Here is a 26,970-nt window from a genome sequence, read left to right as displayed (position 1 = left end):
ACTCTTTCATTCTGGGTGAAAGGTTGAAAGATCCTTTATGGGTGGTAGCCAAACATTTTCATTGTCCGTTAGGGCAGTATTTACCGACCAACCCGCCGCGTGTTTTTCGGTGGAGGAGGTGGCCCGCCAGGGGATTTACCCACCCCGCTGTTGTCAACGGGATTTTCCGGTGACTGCACACCTCCTGCCAGGAAACCCATGCATCGGTGTATTCCGCCGGCGTGAATATTCCGCCGGCGTGAACAGCTGGTAGATCGTGCCCTTTTAGCTTCGCTCCTAATGCACCTTAGTGACTTCACATACAATGGCCTTCCAGCTGGTGCCTTACACTGAGCCTTTGTTTTTTTCACTTGTGTTACACTATTGGCCTGGACCTTTTGCTGGGTATCCTGTTCTGTGGACACTGGTCTATTTATCTTGCATCGTGTATTATGGGTCTTGCTCTTTTACCCAGTAGATTGTACGATTGACCTTGTCCTTTGACAGGACAGCAATAAGATTGAACAAGGTGGGAAAGAAGACTGGGCTAATCTAGCAACAATGCTATTTTTTGAATACATGTGCTGTGTTATTAAACTGAATAATCAACTGGACACTAAGCGCTAACCCGTGTAGTTCACAGGATCCTCATTTGGGGTGGCAGCCATCTGGCAGTATGAGTCTCTCAAGTCCAGAGTTCAAAGTTACTTCAATGATCTCCAATTGGATTGGTTGGAAAAGCATCATCCACCTAAAGCTGGTGACCTCAGAAAGCAGGTTTGTAACAGTTGCTACTTTGTCATCTATTTTTATTGTTTCATTTTTAAACTCTATTGAGATACTGGCTCCTGTTTGCTTCTAAGATTTTGTTTCCTGGGTGTGGACGGTCAGCAGCCCCAAGGGAAGGCAGGTCGATGCTGCCACTTTCACAGGCCGAGTGTGTCAATGCACTCTCACCCAGTGATTAGTACTTGTGTGCAATGGATTGATGGTTGGCTTTCAAATAATGAATGAAATGAAAATCGCTTATTGTCACGAGTAGGCTTCAATGAAGTTACTGTGAAAAGCCCCTAGTCGCCACATTCCGCACCTGTTCGGGGAGGCTGTTACGGGAATCGAACCGTGCTGCTGGCCTGCTTTCAAAGCCAGCAATTTAGCCCTGTGCTAAACAGCCCCAGATAACATTAAGTAACATTAAGGTGTCATTGGATCAGCACAGTGCTAACTTATTGAGTAGAGGCACATTGACCAGATCCAAATTAATGCCAATGGTGGTGGGAGAAATGCCGTGTTATCTTTGGGTGGACAGAGGAAAATTAATAACCTACTGTTAGCTTGATCTCTGAGGAGCCGGTCTGGTCAGAGAGTTCAGCTCCCCAATGATTAAAATAGTTCTAGGTGTGAGCTTGACCAGGAAGAAGCCCAGGGCCAGAAAGAATGACTAAATATGGTTAGATAGCGGTGGAGAATTTGCCGACAGAGCCAGGGAGAAACTCCCAGCCAAACCCGCCTGAAATGACACTTGATCCTAAGTTTCCCTATTGCTAAAGAGAAAACATTTGCTCAACAAATTTCCTAAAATTAATTGGTGAAGTAAAAGTCATGGAAGATGGGAGAATGGCAATGGATGTATTAGGCATCACGGTAGCTAAGTGGTTAGCACAGTTGCATCACAGCTCCAGGGTCCCAGGTTTGATTCCCTCTTGGGTCACTGTCTGTGCGGAGTCTGCACATTCTCCCCGTATCTGCGTGGGTTTCCTCTGGGTGTTCAGATTTCCCCCCAAAGTCCAAAGATGTGCAGGTTAGGTGGATTGGCCATGATAAATTGCCCTTAGTGTCCAAACAAAAGGTTAGGTGGGGTTACTGAGTTACGGGGATAGGATGGAGGTGTGGGCTTGGGTTAAGTGCTCTTTCCAAGGGCCGGTGCAGACTCGATGGGTGGAATGGCCTCCTTCTACACTGTAAATTCTATGATTCCATGACATTGATGGCCGAATTTTCCAGTCCTGGAAATTTCCGCCCAATATCGACTGACATTTTGCTGGTCCGTCAAAATTTTCTGCAATGGTTCCCATAGTGGGACAGTCCGGAAAATCCTGCCCTAAGTTTAGGAAACCCTTTTTCTCGATTTCACCATTTCTAAAATACTCTGCCCTATCCTTTCCAGGCCCAGAGTGGATGACCTCTCATTTGCTGACATTGAAATCCGTTTGCCATAGTTTTGCCCATTCATTACCTTAATCTGTTGACATCTCTTTGTAATGTTATGCTTCTGTCTATGCTGCTTACAATGCCACCACCATTCCGAGGTCTGCTCTCAGATATTTCAAAAACAATTGTTGTTGTGTTATAGGTGAACCAGTGGTGGAACAGCCTTACTGAGGGGCAGAGGACCATCACAGGTTTGTGTTAAATGGCATGGATGCTCATGGGAAAGCTAACAGAAAGTGATGAAGGATACTGAGGACATAGTTTCCAACTCAGGACCACCGTCCGCCCGGCCATCTCCCCCATGATGGTGAAACTTGCCTCAAGGATTTTGCTTGTTCCTTATGTGTCTTGAAAAAAGGACTATTTTGAGATTTTATTACAGTTGCTTCAGATACCCGGCCATTCTTAATGATATCCCCTTAAGTCACAGATTTGCATGAGAAGTAACGATTTAATAATCTTTATTGTTACAAGTAGGCTTTCGTTAACACAACAAGGTTACTGTGAAAAGCCCCTAGTCGCCACATTCTGGCACCTGTTCTCAAAGGGAGAATTCAGAATGTCCAAATTACCTAACAGCACGTCTTTCGGGACTTATGGGAGGAAACCGGAGCACCCGGAGGAAACCCACGCAGACACAAGGAGAATGTGCAGACTCCACACAGTGACGTAAACTGGGAATCAAACCTGGGACCCTGGAAAAGTGAAGTAACACTGCTATCCACTGTGCTACCCTGCTGCCCAGCGCCTTCAAATGCTTGAAAAGGGTGTTCCTAACTGAAAGTGCAGAAGTTAAAATTCTGCTGGCTTTTTTTTAAGTGATAGTGGTAAAGAACAAAGAAAATTACTGCACAGGAACAGGCCCTTCGGCCCTCCCAGCCTGCGCCAAAATGATCCAATTTTATTTTCTCTGTAACAGTCTGTTGCGCTGCTGTTACATTCCAGTTGTAATGTTTGCCACTGCAGCATTGTGCTGTGGAAAATCAGAGCAAATTGTATCATTTTGCACCATGCCAGTGATACCACAGGGTGGTGCTGTGCCATTCAAAACTATCAGTCAGCCTTATGTTCAAAATATTCGGTGTTGGTTTTAGTTTGGGTGACATTGGATCAGTCGGCCATTGCACATTTCACCCGATTTTACCTTCCGAAAGAAAACATCTGCATACCCGTTAGTGTCCGATCTACATTGTCTGCCAGTGTCAGAATTACCCTCATTGAATCTTGTAGCTGTGATGCTTTCTGATGTGTGGTTCATATGTTGGAATGATGTAGTCATTGAATGGTTACTGCTCAGAAGACACCATTTGGCCCTTCATGCCTGTTCTCGGCACAGCTGATCCCACTTCCCGCCTTTTCCCCGTAACCCTGCAATTGATAATGATCGCTTATTGTCACAAGTAGGTTTCAATGAAGTTACTGTGAAAAGCCCCTAGTCGCCACATTCCAGCGCCTGTTCGGGGAGGCTGGTACTGGAATTCTTTTCTTTTCAGATAATTATCCAATCTCCTTTTGAAAACCATGATTGAATCAGCCTTCCACTGTCAGAACAGTTTATCTACTTTCGCTTCACGTGATTTTGATTTTTTTTCTTTTTATTCGATCATGGGGTGTGAGTGGTGCTGGTTGGCATTTATTGCCCATCCCTAATTGCCCTGAATTATTGGCTTGCTAGGGCATTTCAGAGGCCACTCAAAACTCAACCACATTGTTGTGGATCTGGAGTCACATGTAGGCCAGGCCGGGTAAGGATGGTAGGTTTCCTTCCCTAAAGGACATCAGCGAACCAAGTGTGGGTATTTATGATCATCAACAGTGGTTTCATAGTCATCATTAGACTTTAAATTCCAAATTTTTATTGAATTCAAATTGCAACATCTGCCATGGTGGGATTCGAACCCGAGGCCCCAGAGCATTATCCTGGGTCACTGGATTGCGGGTCCAGTGACAATATCACTAAGCCATTGCCTGATCTATCTACTTTTCAGCCTAGGGTTGCAAGAATCCAGTCAAGCTGCTGCTTTCACTCTGCTCATATTGAGTGCCCACAGCTCCCCTGCTGTCAGACTGTATCCTTCCTAATCTTCCCGGATCTTCCAATATGCATCCCCATTCTTAACGCTGTCTTTCGACTCTGCTCATGAACATGGATCTTGGTCATGAACATGGGACTACCTCAGATCTACCCCTAACTCCTGCCACCCTGTTTCTGTTTGCCCCAGTAATGGGCCTCCTGTTCTCTTCCCAGATAATGGGCTGCTCTATCCTTGGGTACCGTTCTCCTTTGGTTGTCTTTAGGCCCGACCATTCCTCAGCCCACCTACTTGTAAGTAAGTTGTTGATGCAGTTAATGCCATGGTTTGTTCTGACCTGTGGATAAAGTATTTAGAGAATCCAGAGAATCTGTGGCATATTGAGGGGTGATAGAGTGGGAATCTCTAGGTATGGATTTGGAGCTTTGCCTGTTCAAATCACAAACTCTTGTGCAGCTTATGGCCTTCTGCATCAAATGTCATTTAAAAATAAATTGCTCAAGGAAAGATTTTTACCTGATATTTTTAATACAAAACTCTAGTCATTGGGCACAAGCTGTAATCTTTAGGAAGTCGGTCTGTGCTCTTTAAATGTTTAAATATATAATGCTTTGCCTAGTAATAGCCATGGTTGGGTATGGATATAGTGACCCGTGCTGCAGAAGCGACATTGATGGATGGTGCTGTGGACCATGCCACTGATGATTGCCACCGTGCTCAAATACTGCCACTTCCTCTTAATCAGGAATGTTTGGCAGGAGCGATGCTTAGAGTTCAGTATTGCCGTACAAACGGGCATCAATCTCAAGTTATTAAGCTTGTTTGAAATTTCTGTTTGAAATTTGAAGCAATTTGAAACTACATTTGGAGCAACTTTATCCAAATTACTGGTGATATTGAACCAATTTTGCCTGCTTGAGTAACAGCAGAAAACCGGCACCCACCCAGTGAATCCTATTTACTTTTTTCTGATGTTAACAGGCCTGCTGTTTTTATTTCAGTATTTGGTGTTTGAATTTTGGAGCACATCTATCTGGGTTCGCTCTTAGAATGTGTTAAAACAATGTTGTGAGAGTTTGAGGTTAGAATCCTAAACTCTCCAAAAATTCCTGGCTCACAGCAGCAGCCTCACATATTGTGGAAATTCTTAAAACCCGAACCATATCCCTACCTGTCAACAAGCGCACCTCGAGTGTGGCTTAACTGATGTACTAAGCAATTAAATGGTTTCAGTCTCTTAAGTGATTCTGTTCTTTTGCAGGGATTATCGCCGCCAATGCTTTAGTGTTCTGTTTCTGGAGGGTTCCTTCGATGCAGCGGACCATGGTGAAATACTTCACCTCTAATCCTGCTTCCAGTGAGTGGGACACATATTTAGCATTTATAGTTTATGCCCATCAGGATTCTCAGCTATTTTCAATATGCTTTCCAAGCGTTCTTCTGGAATTCTTTGCATCCTTGGAGCTTTTAAAAGACACTTTCAGTCAAGTACTTTTATAAATTATCTAAATATACAATGCTGACAATTTAAATATGAAGGAGGGATAGACTATCAAATCCAACTCCGACTGAAATGACCATAATCTTTTATTGTTGTTTCTGAGAGTTCTGTTTGAAATTTGAAGCAATTTGAAACTACATTTGGAGCAACTTTATCCAAATTACTGTTGAACCCATAATGTGGCATTGTGGTTTGATTAAGAATGGTAATGGATCCTGGAGTGTTTGATGGGAGAATGTAGCAAGAGCCTCACTCTTGAGGGGTGGGGGATTGGTCACTCTGAACCTTGTCTGGGAGTGTTTGATGGTAATGTACAGAGGAAACTTTACCGTGTAACTAACACAGGAATGTTTTGGAAAATGTAGTGGCAGCTTTTTTCTATCTAACTTCTGATCCAGCGCAGGATTGTTTGCTCTGTACAGAGAGCATGTGGTTCATGCTGTATCTGACCTGAAGTACTTGTTGAAACAGAAGAAGAAGGATGTTATTTTGTCTGTAATCCAAACTGTGGCCGACCTGGTTGGTTTGGGGTATCAAAAGCCATCAGATAGCTGTTAATATATGTACATTTGCATTTAAGAATGTACCCAAATTAAGTTGCAGGGCTGTGTGGTTGCTGTTTGCCAGAACAAAGGCCTCAGCATTAATTCCAAGCTTCACTGATGTTTCTTTCTATTTTGATACACTTCAAGCCATAATTCTGCACTTTCCTATCAGCAAGTAGGAAGAGAGTGAATAATTATGTCTGTCTCAGACGAGATCCTTGCTGGAATCTAGGGGAGAGACCGGAGGGGCACTTATATGTTGCAAATTGTCATATATGCTCAGGGCTGTAACACTGGTCTGAAATCTATTTTTTCAGCAGTTTAAGGAAAATGTCTTTAATTTGAGATTTTCAAGTATTCAATACCGGTCTCCCACCACATGTGCACTAATAGAATCATAGAATAGAGTCACAAAGTTCATACAGTGCAGAAGGAAGCCTTTCGGCCCAGTGAGTCTACACAGGCCCTCTGAAAGAGTATCCAACCCACATTCACTCCCGCGCTCTATCCCTTTAGCCCCACCTCACCTGCACATCCCTGGATACTAAGGGGCAATGTTATCATGGCCAATCCACCTAACCTGCATATCTTTGGACTGTGGGAGGAAACTGGAACAGCCAGAGGAAACCTACGCAGATATGGGGAGAAAGTGAACACTCCACACAGTGACCCAAGGCCGAAATTGAAACCGGGTCCTGGTGCTGTGAGGCAGCAGTGCTAACCACTGTGTCACCGTGCCGCCCGTCAAACTGGGACTGTGAACTTCACTTCATGTTTCAGACAGGCTATGCTTGGTTTGCATTATCGGGATAAATCTTTCAAGTACTCTTATACTGTAGTTATAGTATGCATGAAGTTTGATACTAAAGCTACAGTGTACATGTTTGAAGATACCTGGAATATTCAGTTAAAGGTGATTGAATGACGCTGACTAATTGCTACCTTTTCAACTACTCACAAATGTTAATTGGGACTTTGTTGTGGCAACCTAAGATAATTAGAGAGACATTTCAGTGTGTTGTCCTCTACAGGGGATCAAGGAACAGCATGAAAATCATATTGAAGAATCTTTACAGAGAAACACATAATCTACACTAGGAAGTATAATTTAGAATATTTAATAGGTGTCAAATCATCTACAGAAAGCAAACTAAAGAGAGGATAGGATTAAGAAATAAATTTAAATTAAATTTGGAAGATCGTGATTATTTAAAATCTGGAATGAGGGTCCAGAGTATTACACAAGAAAGCGTGTAACTTATGGGCCATTTTTCTTCTTGTTTCAGAGGCTTTGTGCTTGCCCATGATCCTGTCGACGTTCAGCCACTACTCATTCTTTCATATGGCAGCAAACATGTACGTGCTGTGGAGTTTCTCTTCTAGCATAGTGTCGCTTCTCGGGCAAGAACAGTTCATGGCTGTCTACCTATCAGCAGGTAATACACTTCTGTACTGCAACCTCTGATCTGAGCTAGCATTGAACAAACTGCTCTTCATTATGATATATTTTCCTGCATCATTTATGTTTGTGTAAGTAGGACATTAATTTTGATGCCCTGGGCAAGAATTAAATACATTAGAAGGCAGTGCAAGGAACTTTTGTTTCAACAAAGATTATAGGAGGACTGTAAATATTTGGCATCTATTAAATATTCTATCTTGGGAAAGCAAGTAGGGAAAGGCAATAGGGAAAGAGACTCAAGACTGGTAGAAGAATTGGCTCTTGTTATTTTTGTACCCAGTCCAGGAGAATGAGATGATGGTGCCTCCCTAGAGTTGACAGTAAGATTTTATTCTTGGAGGAACTTTATAGAATTGCTTGAGAGAATGTTAACAATAAATAGTGTTTAGTGGGTATAGTGAAGACCAAACCTCTTGGCGGTAACATCAAGTGTGAGGCATTTTGAAGTTTGAGGAGGCAGTGTGTGACAGAGCATCAAAAGGTTAAAAAGAGCTACAAGTGGAATTGTCATGCGTAAGAGATGGGGCAAATGGAAGAGAAGATACAATGCCTAAACAAAATCCTAAATTAACAAGGTGGAGGGTGATGGACTGGGGGTGGCAAGAGCTAGGTGGAATCAACTAGAGAGAGGTGAGGCATATAAGAGGAAACTACAGAGCCCTCAATGTAGCTTTGTGAAAAAATATATAATAGCTTTATGTTTACATGTGCATGGTGGCAGATTCTGAATATAAATTTGAAGATATCCAAAGCTGAGAAAAATCAAAAAATTCGGACTAATATCCATGTGTTCAAGGAGAGAAGATGGACCAAGTGTAGGATTGGGGATAGGTTGATATTGATTTGAAACACATGAGGACAGGAATAAGATTTTACGATCCATACCTTGAGGATAATGGTAAAGGTGCCATTAGAATCAGAAGCCTTATTGGTATCTGTAAAGTGGATGATTTGACATACAGGTCAAATATAAAACTTTAAAAAAAGAGTACCCAATTATTTTTTTCCAATTAAGGGGCAATTTAGCGGGGCCAATCCGCCTAACCTGCACATTTTTGGGTTGTGGGGGTGAAATCCATGCAGACATGGGGAGAATGTGCAAACTCCACACAGACAGTGACCCAAGGCCTGGATTAGAACTCACCAGAACGTTGGTAACTTATTGGAACAGAAAGAAAGCTCAGAAGGGTGAACGCAGCGTTTAGCCAGGGGAAAGTATCATTGCTCTGGGTGGCTGATTCACAGTGACAGATAAAACGTGTCCTTAACGTAGAGTGTGATTTGTTGCAGAATATTCTGGAAACCGTTAAATAGAAGACCGTAACCAGAGAGCCCCAGTAATGAGAGGTCAGAATATATGAGCTGGTAGTGGAGTTCAGGGAACGTATGACAGTGTTTGAGTTAGTGGTGGAGGCAAACGGAGAAGACACAGTGTATGTGGTGAGATTGAGGTTGTCCTTTCTACCCTCACTTCCTTTCTCAAGGACACTGGTTTATTAAAGAATCACTATTTCTACCCTGCCTAAAATTGAGTCGATTGAGTAAAATTGGGACCTGGCTCATCTTTATTGTTCAGCTCCATATTATTTATTTACCATGTCAGCAAAACAATATAGATTTTTGTAGGAAGGTTTAATTCTTTCATATGTTTCTAGTAGCAACCTAAGCCCTGATATTTTTCTGACTAATTTATTCCTGCATTTGTTTCATCTGTTATTTGACCAATAATCTCTATTTATTAGCTGGTGATGATGTTTATTGCTTTTTGCTTCTTCTGTTTTTCTAGGTGTTATTTCGACATTTGCCAGTTATGTCTATAAAACCGCCACTGGACGTTTAGGAGCATCACTTGGAGCTGTGAGTGACCCGATCATTTTGACAAGCTTTACATTGTTTTTAAAAGGTGGCCTGGTATAATATAGTGGAGATGTCCTGTGAACTATAACTGTGCTGCATTATCTATAGTAAGCAGTCTGTAATAATGCAATTCCCTCTATTAAAAAGATATTCTTATGAAAGATTGAAAATCTCGAGGCGGAAAAAACATACATCCATCTAGATCACCTTTCTTCTTAACAGTAAGAATCAACAATGGGTCTCGCGACAAGAGACTTGTCCAATAAGACCATGAAGAAATCTAAGCCAGTTATTCCTGCAGCCATTCTTGGTAAACAATTATGAAGCTCCATGTCCTCATGTCTCGGTTAAATAATGCTTTTCTATGTCCTGCCAATTTTTTTACTGCTTGTTCTTCTATATTAAATTGGATAACCCTGACTCATCTTCTACCAAGTAACTTGGTTACTTCGGTCTTGCTTTCAACATGATTAGCACCCTGCTGCTTTTAGAATCATAGAACTCCTATGGTGCAGAAGAAGGCCATTCGTGCCATTGAGTCTGCACCGACCCTCTGGAAGAGCATGGTACCTAGGCCCACTTCCCCACCCTATCCCCTGAATCCCATAACCCCACCTTCACATCGCTAGACACTAAGGGCAATTTGCATGGTCAATCCAGCTAACCTGCACACCTTTGGACTGTGGGAGGAAACCCGGAGAAAACCCTCGCAGACATAGGGAGAAATGTAAACTCCACATAGTCACCCAAGGCTGGAATTGAATCCAGGTTCCTGGCGTTGTGAGGCAGCAGTGCTGGCCACCGTGCCACCATGATTCTTTTCTCAGCCATGATTCTTTCTCTTAAAGTGTGTCCCTTCTCTTGGAATAGGCCCCACAAACTTTTAACAGTTGAATGTCCATGTTTCTCTTTCCTTTTCCTTACGGTGAACCTCCTGACCGTAAGATCACTGTTGCTCACCCCCACTCTGCCATTACTTTTTGAATCACATAGAAGGATTCACAATATCTTTACAATGCAGAAGGAGGCCCATCAAGTGTGCACTGGCTCTCAGAAAGAGCATTGTAGTGCCCTACTCCCATGACCGTGCACATTATTTATTTTAAGGTAGCAATCCAGTTTAATTTTGAATACCTCGATCGAAGCTGCCTCCACCATCATCTCAGCAAGTTCATTCAGGGCAGCACAGTAGCACAAGTGGTCAGCACTGTGGCTTCACAGCACCAGGGTCCCAGGTTCGATTTACCACTGTCTGTGCGGAGTCTGCATGTTCTCCCTGTCTCTGCGTGGGTTTCCTCCAGGGGCTCCGGTTTCCTCCCACAGTCCAAAGACGTGCAGGTTAGGTGGATTGGCCATGCTAAATTGCCCTTTGTGTCCAAAAACATTAGGAGGGGTTACGGGGATAGGGTGGAATTGAGGGCTTAATTGGGTTGGTGCACACTCGATGGGCCAAATGGCCTCCTCCACTGTTCCATGTTCTATTTCAAACTCCAACTACCCGCTGGGTTAAAAAAAAAAGTTCCTCACTTCCTTTTTACTCCTTTTAGCAATTATTTTGAGTCTGTGCCCTCTAGTTCTTGATGCTATCTCTTGAGTGCCCTTCAGCTGGGCAAGATCCCGAGCTTGAACACTGCACTTTGTGCAAAAGTTTAAATGCAGAGTTCTCTATGACACGCTGAAGCAGCATTTCCAAAACTTGTCTCAGAGGCTGTGAGACAGTGTTGAGCAGGAACCCAGTGTACAGTCGCCTGGTGGTGTACAGCATCAACAAACAGGCAGGGTCATTTTTATCACACTGCCTACTGAACATTTTGACATGCAAATATTGACAATATGGGTCAGATCTTTGATTTTTGTTTTCACCTCTTGTTTTCTTTTCCTCGCTCCAGTCTGGTGCAATAATGGCTGTGCTTGGTGCAGTCTGCTCCAAAATGCCTGAAGCGAAACTGGCCATCATCCTGCTGCCAATGTTCACCTTCACAGCCAGCAACGTAAGTTGGTTGGTTGCACCCTCTGGGTGCAAGTTATTACTGTCTGGAAAAGCAGGTTATATCTATTTAGTTGTTGCTCACATCCTCTCACCGAAGAAATAGGAGAATAATGGAATTGACTCATGTACAGATAGATTTCAGTTATTAGTTTCTGGAATGTGACTGACACTGATAAATCAGCACTTCTTGCCTAATAACATTCAGAGTGAAACCTAGGCTAAACCAGGTATGCATGGTGTTGGGTACCAATGATATTGATGAATCTAGGAAAGAGGTTTTGCCTCGGGGAGGGGGGGGGCTAGGCACTAAATTAAAAAGCAGAACCTCAAAGGTAAAAGATTATTACCTGAGCCACATGCAAACTGGCATAAAATTAGAGGGATGAATGCGTGGCTCAAAGACTGATGTGGAAGAAGTGGGTTCTGGTTCTCGAACACTGGGAAAGGTTGAGGCTGTACCGTTGGGATGATGTACACCTGAACCGAGCTGGGACCAGTGTTCTAGCAAGCTGCGTAATGAGGGAAGTAAAGAGGGTTTTAAACTAAATAGCGGGGACGAGGCATCAAATTTGGGACGATGTGGTAAATCAAAGAGTAGAGACAAGGCAAGGGAGAAAGGTATTAATTTCAGAAATGACAGGAAAGGACAGAAACTACAAATCTAAGAGTAAATCAGCAGATAAGGCTAGAGGTTATGAAAATAATTAAAGGACAAAACTGAAGACTATGTATCTGAATACATGTAGGATTCAAAACAAAACAAGTGCAAGTATAAATAAATAAGTACGATCTTACGTAGACACGGATGAACAAGATTGGGACCTGAATATTGAAGGGTACTTGGAATTTAGGAAGGACGGTAAGTGAGGAAAAGTTGAAGGAGTGGCTCTGTTAACTAATGATGCCATTAGCACAATAGACACGGATGGCCAAAAGTCAGGACGTAGAAGTTGTTTGGATAGAGATGCGAAATGATAAAGGCAAGAAGTCACTTATGTGAGTGGTGTACAGACTTCCTAACAGTAACCATTCAATAGAACGGGGTATAGCAGAAGGAATAAAGGAAATTGGTCAGAAAGGCACAGCAATAACCATGTAGACTGGAAAAATCAGATGGCCAAAGATATCCTAGATGAGGAATTCATATAACTTTTTTGGGTTAGTTTCTTAGAGCAGCACTTTCTAGCGCCAACTAGAGAGCAGGCTGTACTGGACCTGGTATTGTGCAATGAGATAGGATTAATTAATGACTTCATAATGAAGATGCCCCTCAGTAGCTACAATCTTCATATGATTGAATTTTATATTCAGTTTGAGGGAGACAAGAATGGGTCTAAGACTAGTATTTTAAACTCAGATAAGGGCAATTATGAAAGCAGAGCTAGCTAAAGTGAACAGGCAAATTAGGTTAAGGGATAGGTTAATAGAGATGCAGTGGCAGACTTTTAAGGGGATATTTCAGAATACAGAGTAGTAATTTCCAGTGACAAAGGAAAATTCCAAGGGGTGAACGCACCATCTGTGGTTAACTAAAAAAAAAAGTTAAATCTAGTATCAAACTTAAAGAAAAAGCATATAATTGCACAAAGATGAGTGGCAGGTCAGAAGATTGGACAGAATAAAACGAACAGCATGGAATGACTAAAAGATTGAAAAGAAAAGTTAGACTAGGAGGGAAAGCTAGCTAAAACTATGAAGAAAGATTGTAAGAGTTTCTATAAATGTTTTAAAAATAATTAACAAAGTAAGCATTGATCCCGTAGAAAGTGAGTCTAGGTAATTCATAATGGAAAATAAGGAGATATCAGATGAATTGAACAGGTATTTTGCATTGACTTTCAGTATAGAGGATACAGATAACATCCCAAAAATATATGTAAATCAGGAAATGGAAGGGACGGAGAAATTGAACAAATTACAACCACGGGGAGTGGTATTGAATAAACTGTTGGAGCTGCAGGTTGACATATCCCCCGGTGCTGATTGACTTCATCCTAGGGTCTTCTAAGAAGTGGCTCGTGAGATAGTTGATGAGTTTGTTTTAATGTTATTATAGGGCACTTATAACAAAGATAAGTAAGAAAATCAGATGTGAAGAGCATAAAGTGAGGCAAGGTTAAGTGAGAGGGTAAAGTAAAGGACTGGCAAGTGGAGTATGTAGTGAGCTGTATATATACAAGGGGTCAATGTAGCAAGCACCAGAGGGAGCACGGGAGAGGTATAAATAAAGAGAGACAGGAAGTTAGAGGGAACTTCACAGGAACGGCAGCCGGGAGCAGAACAGACAGGCAGCTCAGATGTAACACAAGTTAAGCGCTGGAGAGAGAGCGAACTCACAATAAAGCATCTACTTCAACTTTAAGACTACGAGCTTTATTCAGAGACCAGGAACAACGCATGGTACCAGGAGACTTCAGAACGCTTACTATAAGACTACACAAGCTGCAGACACAGAAAGACAAAAATGGCAAGGAAAACTCCGAGTGGACATTCGACGTGGGAAGACTTCGCTAATTCAATGATATCTTTTGGAACCCCCACCTCAGCTGAACACAACCGGTAATTAAAGTAATGACTGGAAAAGATTTAAACAAATGTTCGACATATATATCATAGCTAATAATTTAGAACCAGTCTCAGAAGAAATGAAAATAGCACTGCTCATCGCAGGACATGAAGCTAGAGAAATATATAATTGCTTTAAATACTTGAATGGTGAAGACAGCACCAAATTAGAAGTAATACTAAAAAAATTTGAAGAGCACTGTATGGAATTTGAACAGTACTGTATGCTCAGAGACCAAATTGCACAGGGAATGAGTGATGCAAAACTCTCTCACGACCAGAACAGAAAGGGTTCAATCTAGAAATTGCGAGTGAAAAGTCCAGATCGAAAGGAAAAAGTAACCTGAACTTACAAAGAAAAAACGCTGAAATCCACCGTAAAATGGCGCCTGAGCACATTTTACAGTCTCCGGGGAACAAAAGACGAAAATCTGCGCATGCGCAGGAAACAGAAGCCGTACATGCGCAGTTAAAATCAGCCGTTTTGCCTTCTGCGCATGCGCAAGCCGTGCATGCCCAGTTCAAAGAAAAGATCGCACCATTCGAAGATGGTTCTGTGCATGCGCAATTACAAAAAAACAGCAGTGTAAAGGAAGCTCGATTTGCGCATGCGCAATCGATTCTTACGCATGACGTCATGAGCGTCATGACATCAGAGGGCCCTGGCCATGCCCACTTAAAAGGGAAATGCCCGAAAATTGAAAACACGACACTTAAAGCTGTAAAACCCAATTTTCTTATCTCAAAAGACAGAACAATGCCTGAACTGATACCAGCAGTTGAAAATAACTCTCACAACACCCTGGAACAAGCAGTCTGCACCATCCAAAGTGAAGAGCACAATGAAAAATCCGAAACCAAAGAAGGTGATTTGTTTATTGAACATGAAGACAACGCTAACAACTCAGAAACGAAAGGGATGATTTGTCTATCGAACAATACACACAATACTTCTCAGACGTGGCTGAGTTATTCGGACATGCTGATCACAGCATCAGTAACAAGGTTGAAAAGCTGAACACTGCTCTTCTCATGATAGATGAATCCAATACCATGGTGCCATGGCAGATCGTCGATACATTGGATGACAGCAATACCCAAGACGAAGACAACGCCAGAGCACACAGAACGACTCCGTTGACTGAGCACAGATCGACTCTACAGCGAGAAAACTGCACGACTCCACAGAGAGAGCGATGACAGACTCCACAGAGAGAGCGATGACAGACTCCACAGAGAGAGCGATGACGGACTCGAGAGAGAGCGATGACGGACGCCACAGAGAGCGGGATGATGGACCCCACAGAGAGCGCGATGACGGACTCCACAGAGAGCGCGATGGCGGACTCCACAGAGAGCGCGATGACGGACTCCACAGAGAGCGCGATGACGGACTCCACAGAGAGCGCGATGACGGACTCCACAGAGAGCGCGATGACGGACTCCACAGAGAGAGCGATGACGGACTCCACAGAGAGAACGATGACGGACTCCACAGAGAGAGCGATGACGGACTCCACAGAGAGAGCGATGACGGACTCCACAGAGAGAGCGATGACGGACTCCACAGAGAGCGATGACGGACTCCACAGAGAGAGCGACGCAAGCCCCCACAAAGAGAGCGATGCAAGCCTCCACAAAGGGATCGAGGCAAGCCTCCACAGACAGCTCGGTGACAGACTCAAAAATGGAAGCAAGCAAACAATCCATAGCGAACGCCATGCATGAACAAGACCATGAAGATCTATCAAGCTTATTTGAGCCACCAGAAGAAGACACTGAATGTCTACCCACTGTATGTGAGACAAGTGATGAAGAAATCACAATTCCCATACAGGATGTGCAGGATCATAGCGAGACCGACAGAGCTCAGCTCATCTGTACAGAAGCACTCAACAATCAGCTTAGGGCTACTCTTGAGTCCAGCGCGACCACGTCAATTGAAATCTTGAAGATTTTGACTCTAGAAGAGGAGCACCAAGAGTCCAGAGACCACGTCAATAGAAATCGTGAAGGTTTTGACTCCAGAAGAGGAGCGCCAAGACCAACAAGAAAATGAAATCGTGAAGATTTTGACTCCAGAAGAAGAGCACCAAGGAAGCAAAGAAGAGGAATCAAATCCACCACAAATGACTGATGTCACCAACATCAATGCAACATCAAATTAGTCTCACCATTCTCTAGACGAAACGCTCAATATAACAGATACCACAATGGACACTCTCACCAATAACTGTGACAATTACGCAAATTACTCACACGGAACACTCATTGAGCGCAATAAGAGAAACAAAAACCACAAGAAGCACAGCAGAAACAAGAACAACAACAGCAAGAACAAAAACAACATGAAGCGCAACAAGAACAACAAAAACCACAAGAAGCACTGCAAAAACAAGAACAACAACAACAAGAACAAAAACACCATGAAGCGCAAAAAGAACAAAAACCACAAGAAGCACTGCAAAAACAAGAACAACAACAGCAAGAACAAAAACACCATGAAGCGCAACAAGAACAACAAAAACCACAAGAAGCACTGCAGAAATAAGAACAGCAACAACAAGCACAACAACAAAAACTACAAGAACAACAACAAAAACAACAAGAAGCATAACAAAGGCAACAACAAGAACGACAATGAAAACAACAAAGACAGAAAGGACAGAATACCAGCAATGAAACAACGAACTGTATAACATGGTACAACTTTACACATGAAGGGCAATGCCACAGCACACTGCAAAACAATGACAAGACTACAAACATGCCATGGCATGACAAAGAATCTCATGGATTCACTTCTCATCCAGAACAAGCAAGCACACCAGCTTTCAAGGCAGATGACACAAGCACAATACCACAAGCACAAAAAAAAGTCCACGTCTGTCAACATCAGTGGTTCAACCATTCAAACACCTCGGGATGGTGTGTTGGTTACTTAACACACAAGAACACTGCCAACATTCACAAAGGAGTTGCAATATCACCACGTCAACAAAATAAAACTCACCGAACACATTCATAAAGTTTGGACTCTTAAATGTTTTTATTCGGATTGGACTCATAATATCAATTGACTTTGTATAATAACCAATATCATAACCACTTGTACAGATATGCATATCATAAGTAATCCAACTGTTTTGTACAATTTTCTTTACCACTGTACTGAAAATATGTAAAAGGAATAAAAGGAGATGTAGTGATCTGTATGTATACAAGGGGTCAATGTAGATGCAATGCAACTGAGCAAGCACCAGAGGGAGCACAGGAATGGTATAAATAGAGAGAGACAGGAAGTTAGAGGGCACTTCACAGGAACGGCAGCCGGGAGCAGAACAGACAGGCAGCTCAGATGTGACACAAGTTAAGCGCTGGAGAGAGAACAAACTCACAATAAAGCATCTACTTCAACTTGAAGACTACAAGCTTTATTCAGAGACAAGGAACAACACAGAGTATAATGTGGACTAATGTGAAATTGTCCATTTTGGCAGGAAGAATAAAAAATAATCTTATTATCTAAATGGTGAAAGATTGCAGAGCTCTGAGGACAGAGGGATCCTGGTGTCCTAGTGTATGAATCCCAAAATATTAGTATGCAGGCACAGTAAGTAATTAGGAAAGCTAATATATTTGAATACATATGTGGGGGGGGTTATACTTTGGTTGTACTGAGCACTGGTAAGACCACCCCTGGAGTAGCATATACAGTATTGGATTCCTTTTTAAGGAAACATGAAATGCGTTAGAAGTGGTTCAGAGAGGGTTTACTAGATTAGTACCTGGAATGGATCAGTTGTCTTATGAGAAAAGGTTGGACAGGCAAGGCTTGTATCTGCTGGAGACTAGAAGAGTAAGTGGTGACTGGATCAAAACCTTTAAGATCCTGCAGAGTCCTGACAGGGTGGATTTGGAGAGGATGTTTCCTCTTGCCAGAGAATCTAGAACTAGGGTTCACGGTTTAAAAATAAGGGGTCAATCATTTAAAACAGATTAGATCGGGGAGGGGGGGGGGGGGGGGGGGGGGGAGTTCTCTCGGCAGGTCATGAGCCTTTAGAACTCTCTTCTTGAAAAGGTGGTGGAAGCAGAGTCTTTGACTAGTTTTAAGGGAGAGCAAGATAGATTCTTCATGAGCAAGTGGGTGAATGTAGAATTGATGTTACAGTCAGATTGTCATGATCTTATTGAATGGCAGAGTGGCCTCAAAGTGCCCAATGGCCTGCTGCTGCTCCTAATTTGTGGGCATTAGTGCAACAATCCCACAGATTTCATGGTCATTTTCCAGGTGTGGTAAATTCAGTTTCTCAGCTTCACATAGTGAAATTGAAGTTCATTGCCTGTGGGTTGCTCATCAAGTACTATACCTGCTTAGCAGCCACTGCACCATAGAAATATTCATACTCTATTTCTATACAGTATCTATACTTCTTTGGATGTAAGTAAAATGCATAAGAATGCGTCTTAGTCATGTGGAACATTCATGGGAGCCATTTAAAATAAATCACCTTTCAACAAGATTTGTCTCAAAACTGTTGTGTATTTGAAAAAGAAAAATGTGCATGTTAGAAAATAGCATACATTTGATCTCCATCAGCTTCCCCTAATATGACATAATGCTTCTCACAATGCCTTGTCCTAAATATGACATGCACTGAGGTGGGTGGATGGCTTGGCTCGTTTAACACGCTTGACCTTTTGAGTCTTGTTGAGTTGGTTTTTATTATTTTTTTAAAATCAAAACATCTTGCATCTATTTCCTAAATATAACCATGTGCAGCTAAGGTGGATATTTGCAGCAGTGTTTTCAGCTGGTTTTGTCTGTTGCAGGCTCTAAAAGCAATTATTGCCATGGATACAGCAGGCCTGATTCTGGGATGGAGGTTTTTCGACCACGCAGCTCACTTGGGTGGTGCACTTTTTGGAATGTGAGTCTGGGATTGTTTGGTTATTTTCTTTTAATCGGTGGTAAGAGTCCAGTGGCCTGTGTCACAATATTGTGGCGAAGAGGTGCCTCGGGTGGCCTGGTTATCTTGGATTCAAAAGACAATGGTTGGCAGAAATCATTAATAGATTACTGTGCATCAACAGTGTAATCATTTGGAGGGTAATTAGTGACCAGTCAAGGTACTTCTGGGATGATGTAACTATAGCCTCTACAAGCGGTTCGATAAAAGATCACGACTTAAGTTAGGGTGAAAAATATTGGGTAAGCATGGGAGCTGTGAAAATTACAGAACAAGCAAAATAATAAGAGAAAAGGGGTATTCGAAGGCTGAGGGGGATTATTGATAAATACCTCAAGAGAAAGGGTAAGATATGTGGAAGTAGGCATGTTAACAAATTTAGGCTTTAAAACACCAGAGGATTAGAACAGAGAGGAAGTATTTGATCTTCGCGCATGAGAACACATGATCACAGCAGTACAAAGAAAACTAGAGCTTAACCCAGGGTAAAAACTTAAGAACAATTGGAAAGAACAAAATAAAGGGATTGAAACTAAATAGATCCCATGGCTGTATTTTTTCCCCAAGAAAAGGAAATTGGAAATAATTATCATCTTCCAACGCTCACTGGATTAATGATCACCAGAGAACCAAAGATTAGAAAATTTTACATCTATTGAAAAATGGAACAAATTGCAAACCAAGTAACTATCGGACTCTATTGTGGCTTTCAAAAGAGGATTGGATAATTATCTGAAGAGAAAACAAATTGCAGGGCGATGAGGGAAGGGTGAGTGAATGAGACTGATTGTGTCATTCCTGCAGAGAGCTAGCGCAGACACAGTGGACTGTATGGCCTCCTGTGCTGGAACCATTTTATGATTCTATTCTATTCTCTAACGATGGCAAAAAAAATTCAGCTGTGCACAGAATGAGTAAGCACTTGAAAAATGTACACTGATTAGGGAAATGCTTAAGATAAAACAGCAGGGGTTTATAAAATGTCCGTCGTATACACCTAACCTATTAGAATTCTTTAGCATTGGAATCCATGGATGTCCTATCCATAGATTTTCAAAATACATTAACAAACATTGTACATCAGAATTGATTACATGAATGAGACATTTGTTGGGGGATAGGAAGCTGGATGAAAATGGTGGGTGGGGGGAATAGATATTCCCAAATATTGGCAGTCAAGTCTGTTTTTCACTCAGTATAGGAATAGGAGTAGGCCATTCAGCCATTCGAGCCTGCTCCACCATTTAATATGATCATGGTTGCTCGGACACTTCAATGCCTTTTACGCTCACTATCTCCATAACCCTTTACATTATTGTTAATCAAAAATCTATGAATCTCTGCTTTAAACATACACCATGATTGAGCTTCCACAGCCCCCTGCGATAGAGAATTCCAAAGATTCACAGCCCTCGGTGTAACAAAATTTCTCCTCATCTTAGTCCTTAGTGGAACCCCCCTTATTTTTAAATTATGCCCTCCTGGTTCTAGACACCCCAACCAAGGATAAAATCTTGCTGCTTCTACCCTGCTTGTTCCTTTAAGTATTTTGTAGGTTTCAACGAGTTCATCTCTCATTCATTGAAACTCTATAGAATACAGGCCCAGTTTGTCCAATCTCTCTTCATAAGTAAGTCCTGCCATTCCCGGAACAAGTCTGGTAAACCTTTGTTGCACTCCCTCTACGGCAGTATTTTTCAAACCTTTTTTCCAGGTACCCATTTTTACCAACCGGCCAATCTTTGGGACCCAACCGCGCCGCCCTTTACGACCCACGCCGGCCACCCTTCGCGGCCCACGCCGACCGTCCTTCGCTGCCCACGCCGGCCGACCTTCGCGGCCCATGCTGGCCGACCTTCGCGGCCCCGGCTGGCCGACCTTCGCGGCCCCGGCTGGCCGGCCTTCGCGGCCCCGGCTGGCCGGCCTTCGCGGCCCCGGCTGGCCGGCCTTCGCGGCCCCGGCTGGCCGACCTTCGCGGCCCCGGCTGGCCAACCTTCGCGGCCCCGGCTGGCCGACCTTCGCGGCCCCGGCTGGCCGACCTTCGCGGCCCCGGCTGGCCGGCCTTCGCGGCCCCGGCTGGCCGGCCTTCGCGGCCCCGGCTGGCCGACCTTCGCGGCCCGCGCCGGCCGACCTTGGCAGCCCATGCCAGCTGACCTGCGCGACCCACCATTTTCTCTTGCGTTATTTGTTGCTGACAAAAATGGAAGAAATGGTTTTGGGTTCCTTTGGCCCCAATGGTCCCTTTGGTCCCCCAAACCTGGAATAAAAAAGGCTGCAACCGTATAAGGAAAACTGCGGCTGCACTGCACATGCGTGCCCGATCATCAGTGTGCTTGCGCAGTACGGCCGAATTTTGTTTATATGTTCGTGGCCATTTTGCAGGCTGCTTGAAGCTGGCATAGTTAAAAGCCGGCTGCTGCAGCTGTTGCGCTTGGATTTGCGCCATCAGGAGCGCCGCATGGGAAGGCTCCGCGACCCTCCCGACCCACCCGCATGTTGCACCCCCGAGTTTGACATTGCCTGCTCTATGGCAATAATGTCCTTTCTGAGGTAAGGGGACGAAAACTGCACACAGTACTCCAGGTGTGGTCCAACCAAGTTCCTATATAATTGAAGGAAGACTTTACTACTGTACTCAAATACTCTTGATAAAGGCCATTAGCCTTCGTAATTGCTTGCTGCACCTGTGTGCTAGCCTTCAGTGGCTGATGGACAAGGACACCCAGCTCCCTTTGTACATCTGGTATAAATCAAAGGAAGTGGAATTGGCAACAGGGGAATTTGTGAATTATGCTATGCTCCAATAGATACTGAATTTTGAATATAGTAGCAATTTCACATGGATTAAGTAAATAAGTGAACAATATTCACACATCAATGTGTGAAGCAGTATACTTTGGACATTCGAATGATAGATGGGAATATAAGCTAATAGCTAATTCAGTATAGAGCTGTTTTGATCATGTGGAAAATAGTGTGCAGTTTTGAGACGCCCAGATTTTGACCTTGGGGAAATTTCACCATTGATTCACTGGGATGATATCTGCACCATCATCCACTCCCAAGTCCACTGCAATACAATCCATATCTCCTGCTTCATCAATGCTCATGAGTTCAGCCTCAGGAAAGCTGTGTGTGCTGCACCACTTCCCACACTAGCCATCCTGAAGCCTCTGAGTGACATTGTCACTTAAAGTCAGGGATGGGTTCAAGGGGAGTAGGAACTAAATTGAGGCACTCCATCTCATGTCTGGGCAAGATTTAACCCATCAATTCCAGAGGTGAAATGCCACTGTGTAAAAGTACACAGTTCAATTCAATCTGCTCGGTATTTTAACTGCCTCTGATGCATTCTTCAAGTAACCTAGAGCTTTTTGAAACAATAAAAAAGTATTTTATATGGTGGTGCAATTTGAAACCTGCCACCTCGCCTTTCAGGATGCCAATTTATTCCCCGGCTGCTTGGTAATGATAGGAGTTTATTTGTTCATTTTACTGGCGTAGCCAATAATCCCACAGTTACCATCTCCGATAATTGGAATAACTCCTTCTGTAGCTGCTTTGCTTTCAAACCATTGTAGTTTATTTCCGCTAGGAATAACAACAAAGTAATACTTGCAATTTAATTAAAATTTGTTTACACACTTCATCCCCTCCCCTGTACGGGTGCTAGGAGACCCCAGGAATAAGCACCTCGAGCGTAATATTTGAAGCGATGCTATCGCTTGTGATGTCTGCATCATTGAAATACACTCTGTTTGTTCTTTCTCTTTGTCCAGTTGGTATATCCTTTACGGCCACGAGCTGATTTGGAAGAACAGAGAACCTCTGGTGAAGTTGTGGCATGACATGAGGACTAAGGGTCCCGGGAGTGGAGGACGTGGCCCCTCCTAGGCAAGAAGTTGCATTTTAGAAAGAAAGATGACATTCACATTGATTTGGGAGGCGCACAGGATAGAGGCAATAACCAAACAAACTGGGTCCTCTCTGAGGCAGGAATTTACAGCAGGACCGCAAATTCAGACGAAGCTACAAACTACAGCAAAATTTTAACTTCTGAGAGAGTGTTTTTAAAACTATTTACAGGACTGTACAGTGAGAAATAAACAGGAACATTTTGAAGCAAAGGTTTTGGCCAGACATTTCTCTCCCGCACTACAGCCCGTTTCTCCCCCCCCTCACATCTTCACACCTCACCACCCCAAAAGAAACCTGATTTCAGGCCAACCGTTTCAACAAAAGAAACTGTCAACTGCTTGAAATGTTTTTGAATTTATGATTGTTGTTTGCAATTTGCAATTAATTAGTCTCCGTTCAAGTGAAACGTCAGAATGTGTGAAGTTGTTGAAACACTTCCTGTAAAACACACCCGCTCCTTTCTCTGGAGGAAGGATCACCAATGAAAACCGAACTATTTGAAGTTTTTTAAAAAACGAAAATAAGGGGCTGGATTCTCCGTCCCACCGCGCCACATTTCTGTTTCACCGTGCCGGTGGGATGCTCCGTTACACCGGCTGATCAATGGGGTTTCCCATTGTGGGGCAGCCCCACGCCGTCGGGAAATTCCCTGGCTGCATCGGGGAGTATCCTGCCGGCGGAGAATCCAGCCCAAGGTATTTTTTTTTTAGATTAGCCAAGTGTATCTGACATTTGGAAATTCATTTGGTAATTTAAGGTCCTCAAAGGGAACCATTGAGAAATTTGCACCGTTGGTGTGTTTGTTCGCCTGATATAAAATGCATTAGGGATAAACCCCATTTTTCTTTTTCCTTTTTTTTTAAATTTAAAGTGCCCAATTCTTTATTTTTCCCAATAAGGGGCAATTTAACTTGGCCAATCCACCTACCCTCCACATCTTTTGGGTTGGAGGATGAAACCCGCACAGACATGGGGAGAATGTGAAAGCTCCACACGGACAGTGACCCGGGGCCAGGATCGAACCCGGGTCCTCGACGCCGTGAGGCAGCAATGCTAACCACTGTGTTATCGTGTTGCCCTGAGGGATAAGCCCCTTTAACTAAAGTCTGGAGCTCTCACCTAAGACTTGTGGGGTGACCAAAGTGCACCCAGTGAGTATTGCTGGGATTTAACCAGCTAAGCCCCTGCAACTTACTGGCTCACAGACCTGGTAGCTTCCCACTGCTTGTTCAGCTAAGACCTCTCTGCCTGCTATCTGGCTGGTTTGCAGGGTTCTCTGGAGACAAATGGGAAGAACCTCTGCCAAGATGGAATATGTTGGGGATTTCAGATCTAATTATTGCTTCCAGTACATACAAAATTTCAGTCCATTGTCAGTCACTGTTTAGTCAACAGCAACAAAACCTGTTGTTTGCTGCTATTACAGTTTTAAGTCTGAGAATCCGTTCTCTTGCCTCTGTCTCATCTGGTCAGCTGCCAGCCATTTTTGAGCAGATGAGCAGCCTACGTCAGGCCCATTCCTGGATGTGCAAAGGATGGCAGGGTTTCTCACTGACTCGGTGTGCAGGGGTATTGCGGGCCTGTTTTCCCCAACCTTCAGAAGTGTTCCACTTCATGTGCCCCCACCACATTGCATTTTAGGTAGAAAATGTTCAGTGAACTCTTGTGATGCAAATAGGTGAATCTGGGTTTCTGTATACATTGTATCTCCGCACAGGTGTATTTTCTTTTGTAGGGGTGAACATGCGGAAGAACAGAAGGAAGTACTGGAGTATATAAAGTACATTCTAATAATAAAATGTAATGGCTTAAGTATTCATTTCATAATCTTCAGAAGAAATACAAGAGTTGAGCATAACATTGGTACCTGAATTTGAGTTTGTATTTGCACACCATCTCCCCCCCCCCCCCCCCCCCCCCCCCCCCCCCCCCCCCCGTCTTTCTCCTAGTTTATACTTAATATAGCGATGCTGATTCAACCTCAACCGTGACTTTGATGTCGTAATACCCTCCCCAATTTAACCAGTAGCTAAATTAATTAAAGAACCAACTAACATCGATTGCACTTTATTGAGTCCTCGGGATGTTCCAAAGCACTTTATTAATGGACTTTATTTTGTAAAAACAGTCACACACAGTGACCACTTGCTGATAGCACGGTCGTCCAAAGAACACATGAATGCCTGACGGAAGAATGTCTTCAGGTAGTGCCATTTACAGCTGGCAGGGTCTAGGTTAATGTTCTATCATTACATTTCAGACAGTGCTGGACTGTAGCGTCGGTCTAGATTGTGTGTTTAAAGATGTAGTGTGTTGGAACCCAGAATTTTCTGCTTCAGAGGCGCAAGAGTGTCGGCTGCTCAGTCACAGAATTAAATGCTGTGAACAAAACAGTCATTGCTACCACTGGATGATAAAAATTGAGTTTGGGAACATATCGAGTATAGAAAAACTCTTAATTTCTCAGTTGCAGAGTCTCCATACAACTGTTTTATATGTTCATGTTTCCCAGCAATTACTTGGGTCTAATATTTAAAACGTCTGCTGACAACACAGTTCTTGTGGTTGTGCCCTGTAATAATACAGGATCGTACTTAATAAGATTTCAATGGGTTGCTGGAATCTGTCACATTGTGTAATTATTGTTATGATACTGCTGCAATGCTTTGCTGTTTTCCAGTGAATTGTCCCATTGTTGTGCTTCTAAGTTCCTGCGAGTTTAACCTCACTTCTGTCCATATATTGTGCTTATCTGAGTTTATTAAAAGACTGAAATACGCGTTAAATTCAATGCATTTAGGTATGGTTTTTCCATGGAAGTTCTTATCCTAAATATGATAGAAGGTTGATTGCTTGCCACAGGTAACATCACTTCAAACCAGCAACAATTCTGCCCAATGCAGAGGCCTACTGCAGACAAGCAAACCATGTGTACATAAATAAGCAGGTCAATTTAAGTGAGGTAGGGTTGTATGGTCAACAGTCAATTATGTTTGAATTTTAATCATTTTAGTTACGTACTAAGCAGGCTTTGCAATCCTTGAGAATTGTAGATACAGTACTCATTTTATTCTCGCCCTCAGTTGATTGATTGTAAATCAAGCAGATTACAAATTAACTTCTGTTCCCCTTTTATGGAGCTATTTGCTCCTGCTCGGTGTTCCTTGAAAAAAAACATTGCGTTTTCAAAGGAGTTAATCTGCCACAAATCAGTGCTCTACAGTGTGGCTAATATCACTCATTGTTTGAGTTAGCACAGTGGGCTAGACAGCTGGCTTGTAAAGGAAAACAAGGCTAGCAGCACGGATTCAATTCCCGTGCCAGCCTTCCCGAACAGGTGCCGGAATGTGGCGACTAGGGGCTTTTCACGGTAACTTCATTTGAAGCCTACTTGTGACAAGCGATTTTCATTTCAAAACAGTCCTACCTGCGGATCACTGGATTAAAATACATTTTACAACGCATGGGATGGCACGATAGCACAGCGCCAGGGTCCCAGGTTCAATTCCCAGCTTGGATCACTGTGCGGAGTCTGCACATTCTCCCCCTGTCTGCGTGGGTTCCTCCGGTTTCCTCCCACAAGTCCCGAAAAACTTGTAAGGTAATTTGAACATTCTGAATTCTCCCTCTGTACCGAATGGAGTGTGGCGACTCGGGGCTTTTCACAGTAACTTCATTGCAGTGTTAATGTAAGCCTACTTGTGACAATAAAGATTATTATTATTGCAACACAGAAACGGACCATTCACCCAAATAAGTTAGTGCCAGTGTTTATGCCCCATCCGAGCCGCCTCCCAAGAGAAAAAAAGGTTAGTAAAAACAAATGTAGGTCCCTTACAGTAAGAAACCGATGAAATTATAATGGGGAACAAAGAAATGGCAGAAGAATTGGACACATACTTCGGTTCTGTCTTCACAAAAGAGGGCACAAATAACTTC

General features: G+C 43.1%; 1 protein-coding gene across 1 annotated transcript in view; it reads left to right on the top strand.

The window, feature by feature from the left end:
* LOC119975710 (presenilins-associated rhomboid-like protein, mitochondrial) overlaps positions 1-24,830 on the top strand; it is a 36,512-nt gene extending 11,682 nt beyond the window's left edge. The window contains exons 3-10 of the mRNA XM_038815523.1: positions 616-756; positions 2,333-2,381; positions 5,485-5,580; positions 7,556-7,705; positions 9,518-9,588; positions 11,478-11,579; positions 18,977-19,074; positions 22,893-24,830. Of these exons, the coding sequence (XP_038671451.1) occupies positions 616-756; positions 2,333-2,381; positions 5,485-5,580; positions 7,556-7,705; positions 9,518-9,588; positions 11,478-11,579; positions 18,977-19,074; positions 22,893-23,007 (822 nt within the window). The 3' untranslated portion in view covers positions 23,008-24,830. The remainder of the gene's footprint in view (positions 1-615; positions 757-2,332; positions 2,382-5,484; positions 5,581-7,555; positions 7,706-9,517; positions 9,589-11,477; positions 11,580-18,976; positions 19,075-22,892) is intronic.
* Positions 24,831-26,970: the final 2,140 nt, after the last annotated feature.

This window comes from Scyliorhinus canicula, chromosome 13, assembly GCF_902713615.1.
Source record: "Scyliorhinus canicula chromosome 13, sScyCan1.1, whole genome shotgun sequence".
NCBI lineage: Eukaryota > Metazoa > Chordata > Chondrichthyes > Carcharhiniformes > Scyliorhinidae > Scyliorhinus > Scyliorhinus canicula.
The sequence above is the reverse complement of the archived record's forward strand: the minus strand, read 5'-3'. Positions and strand labels throughout refer to the sequence as shown.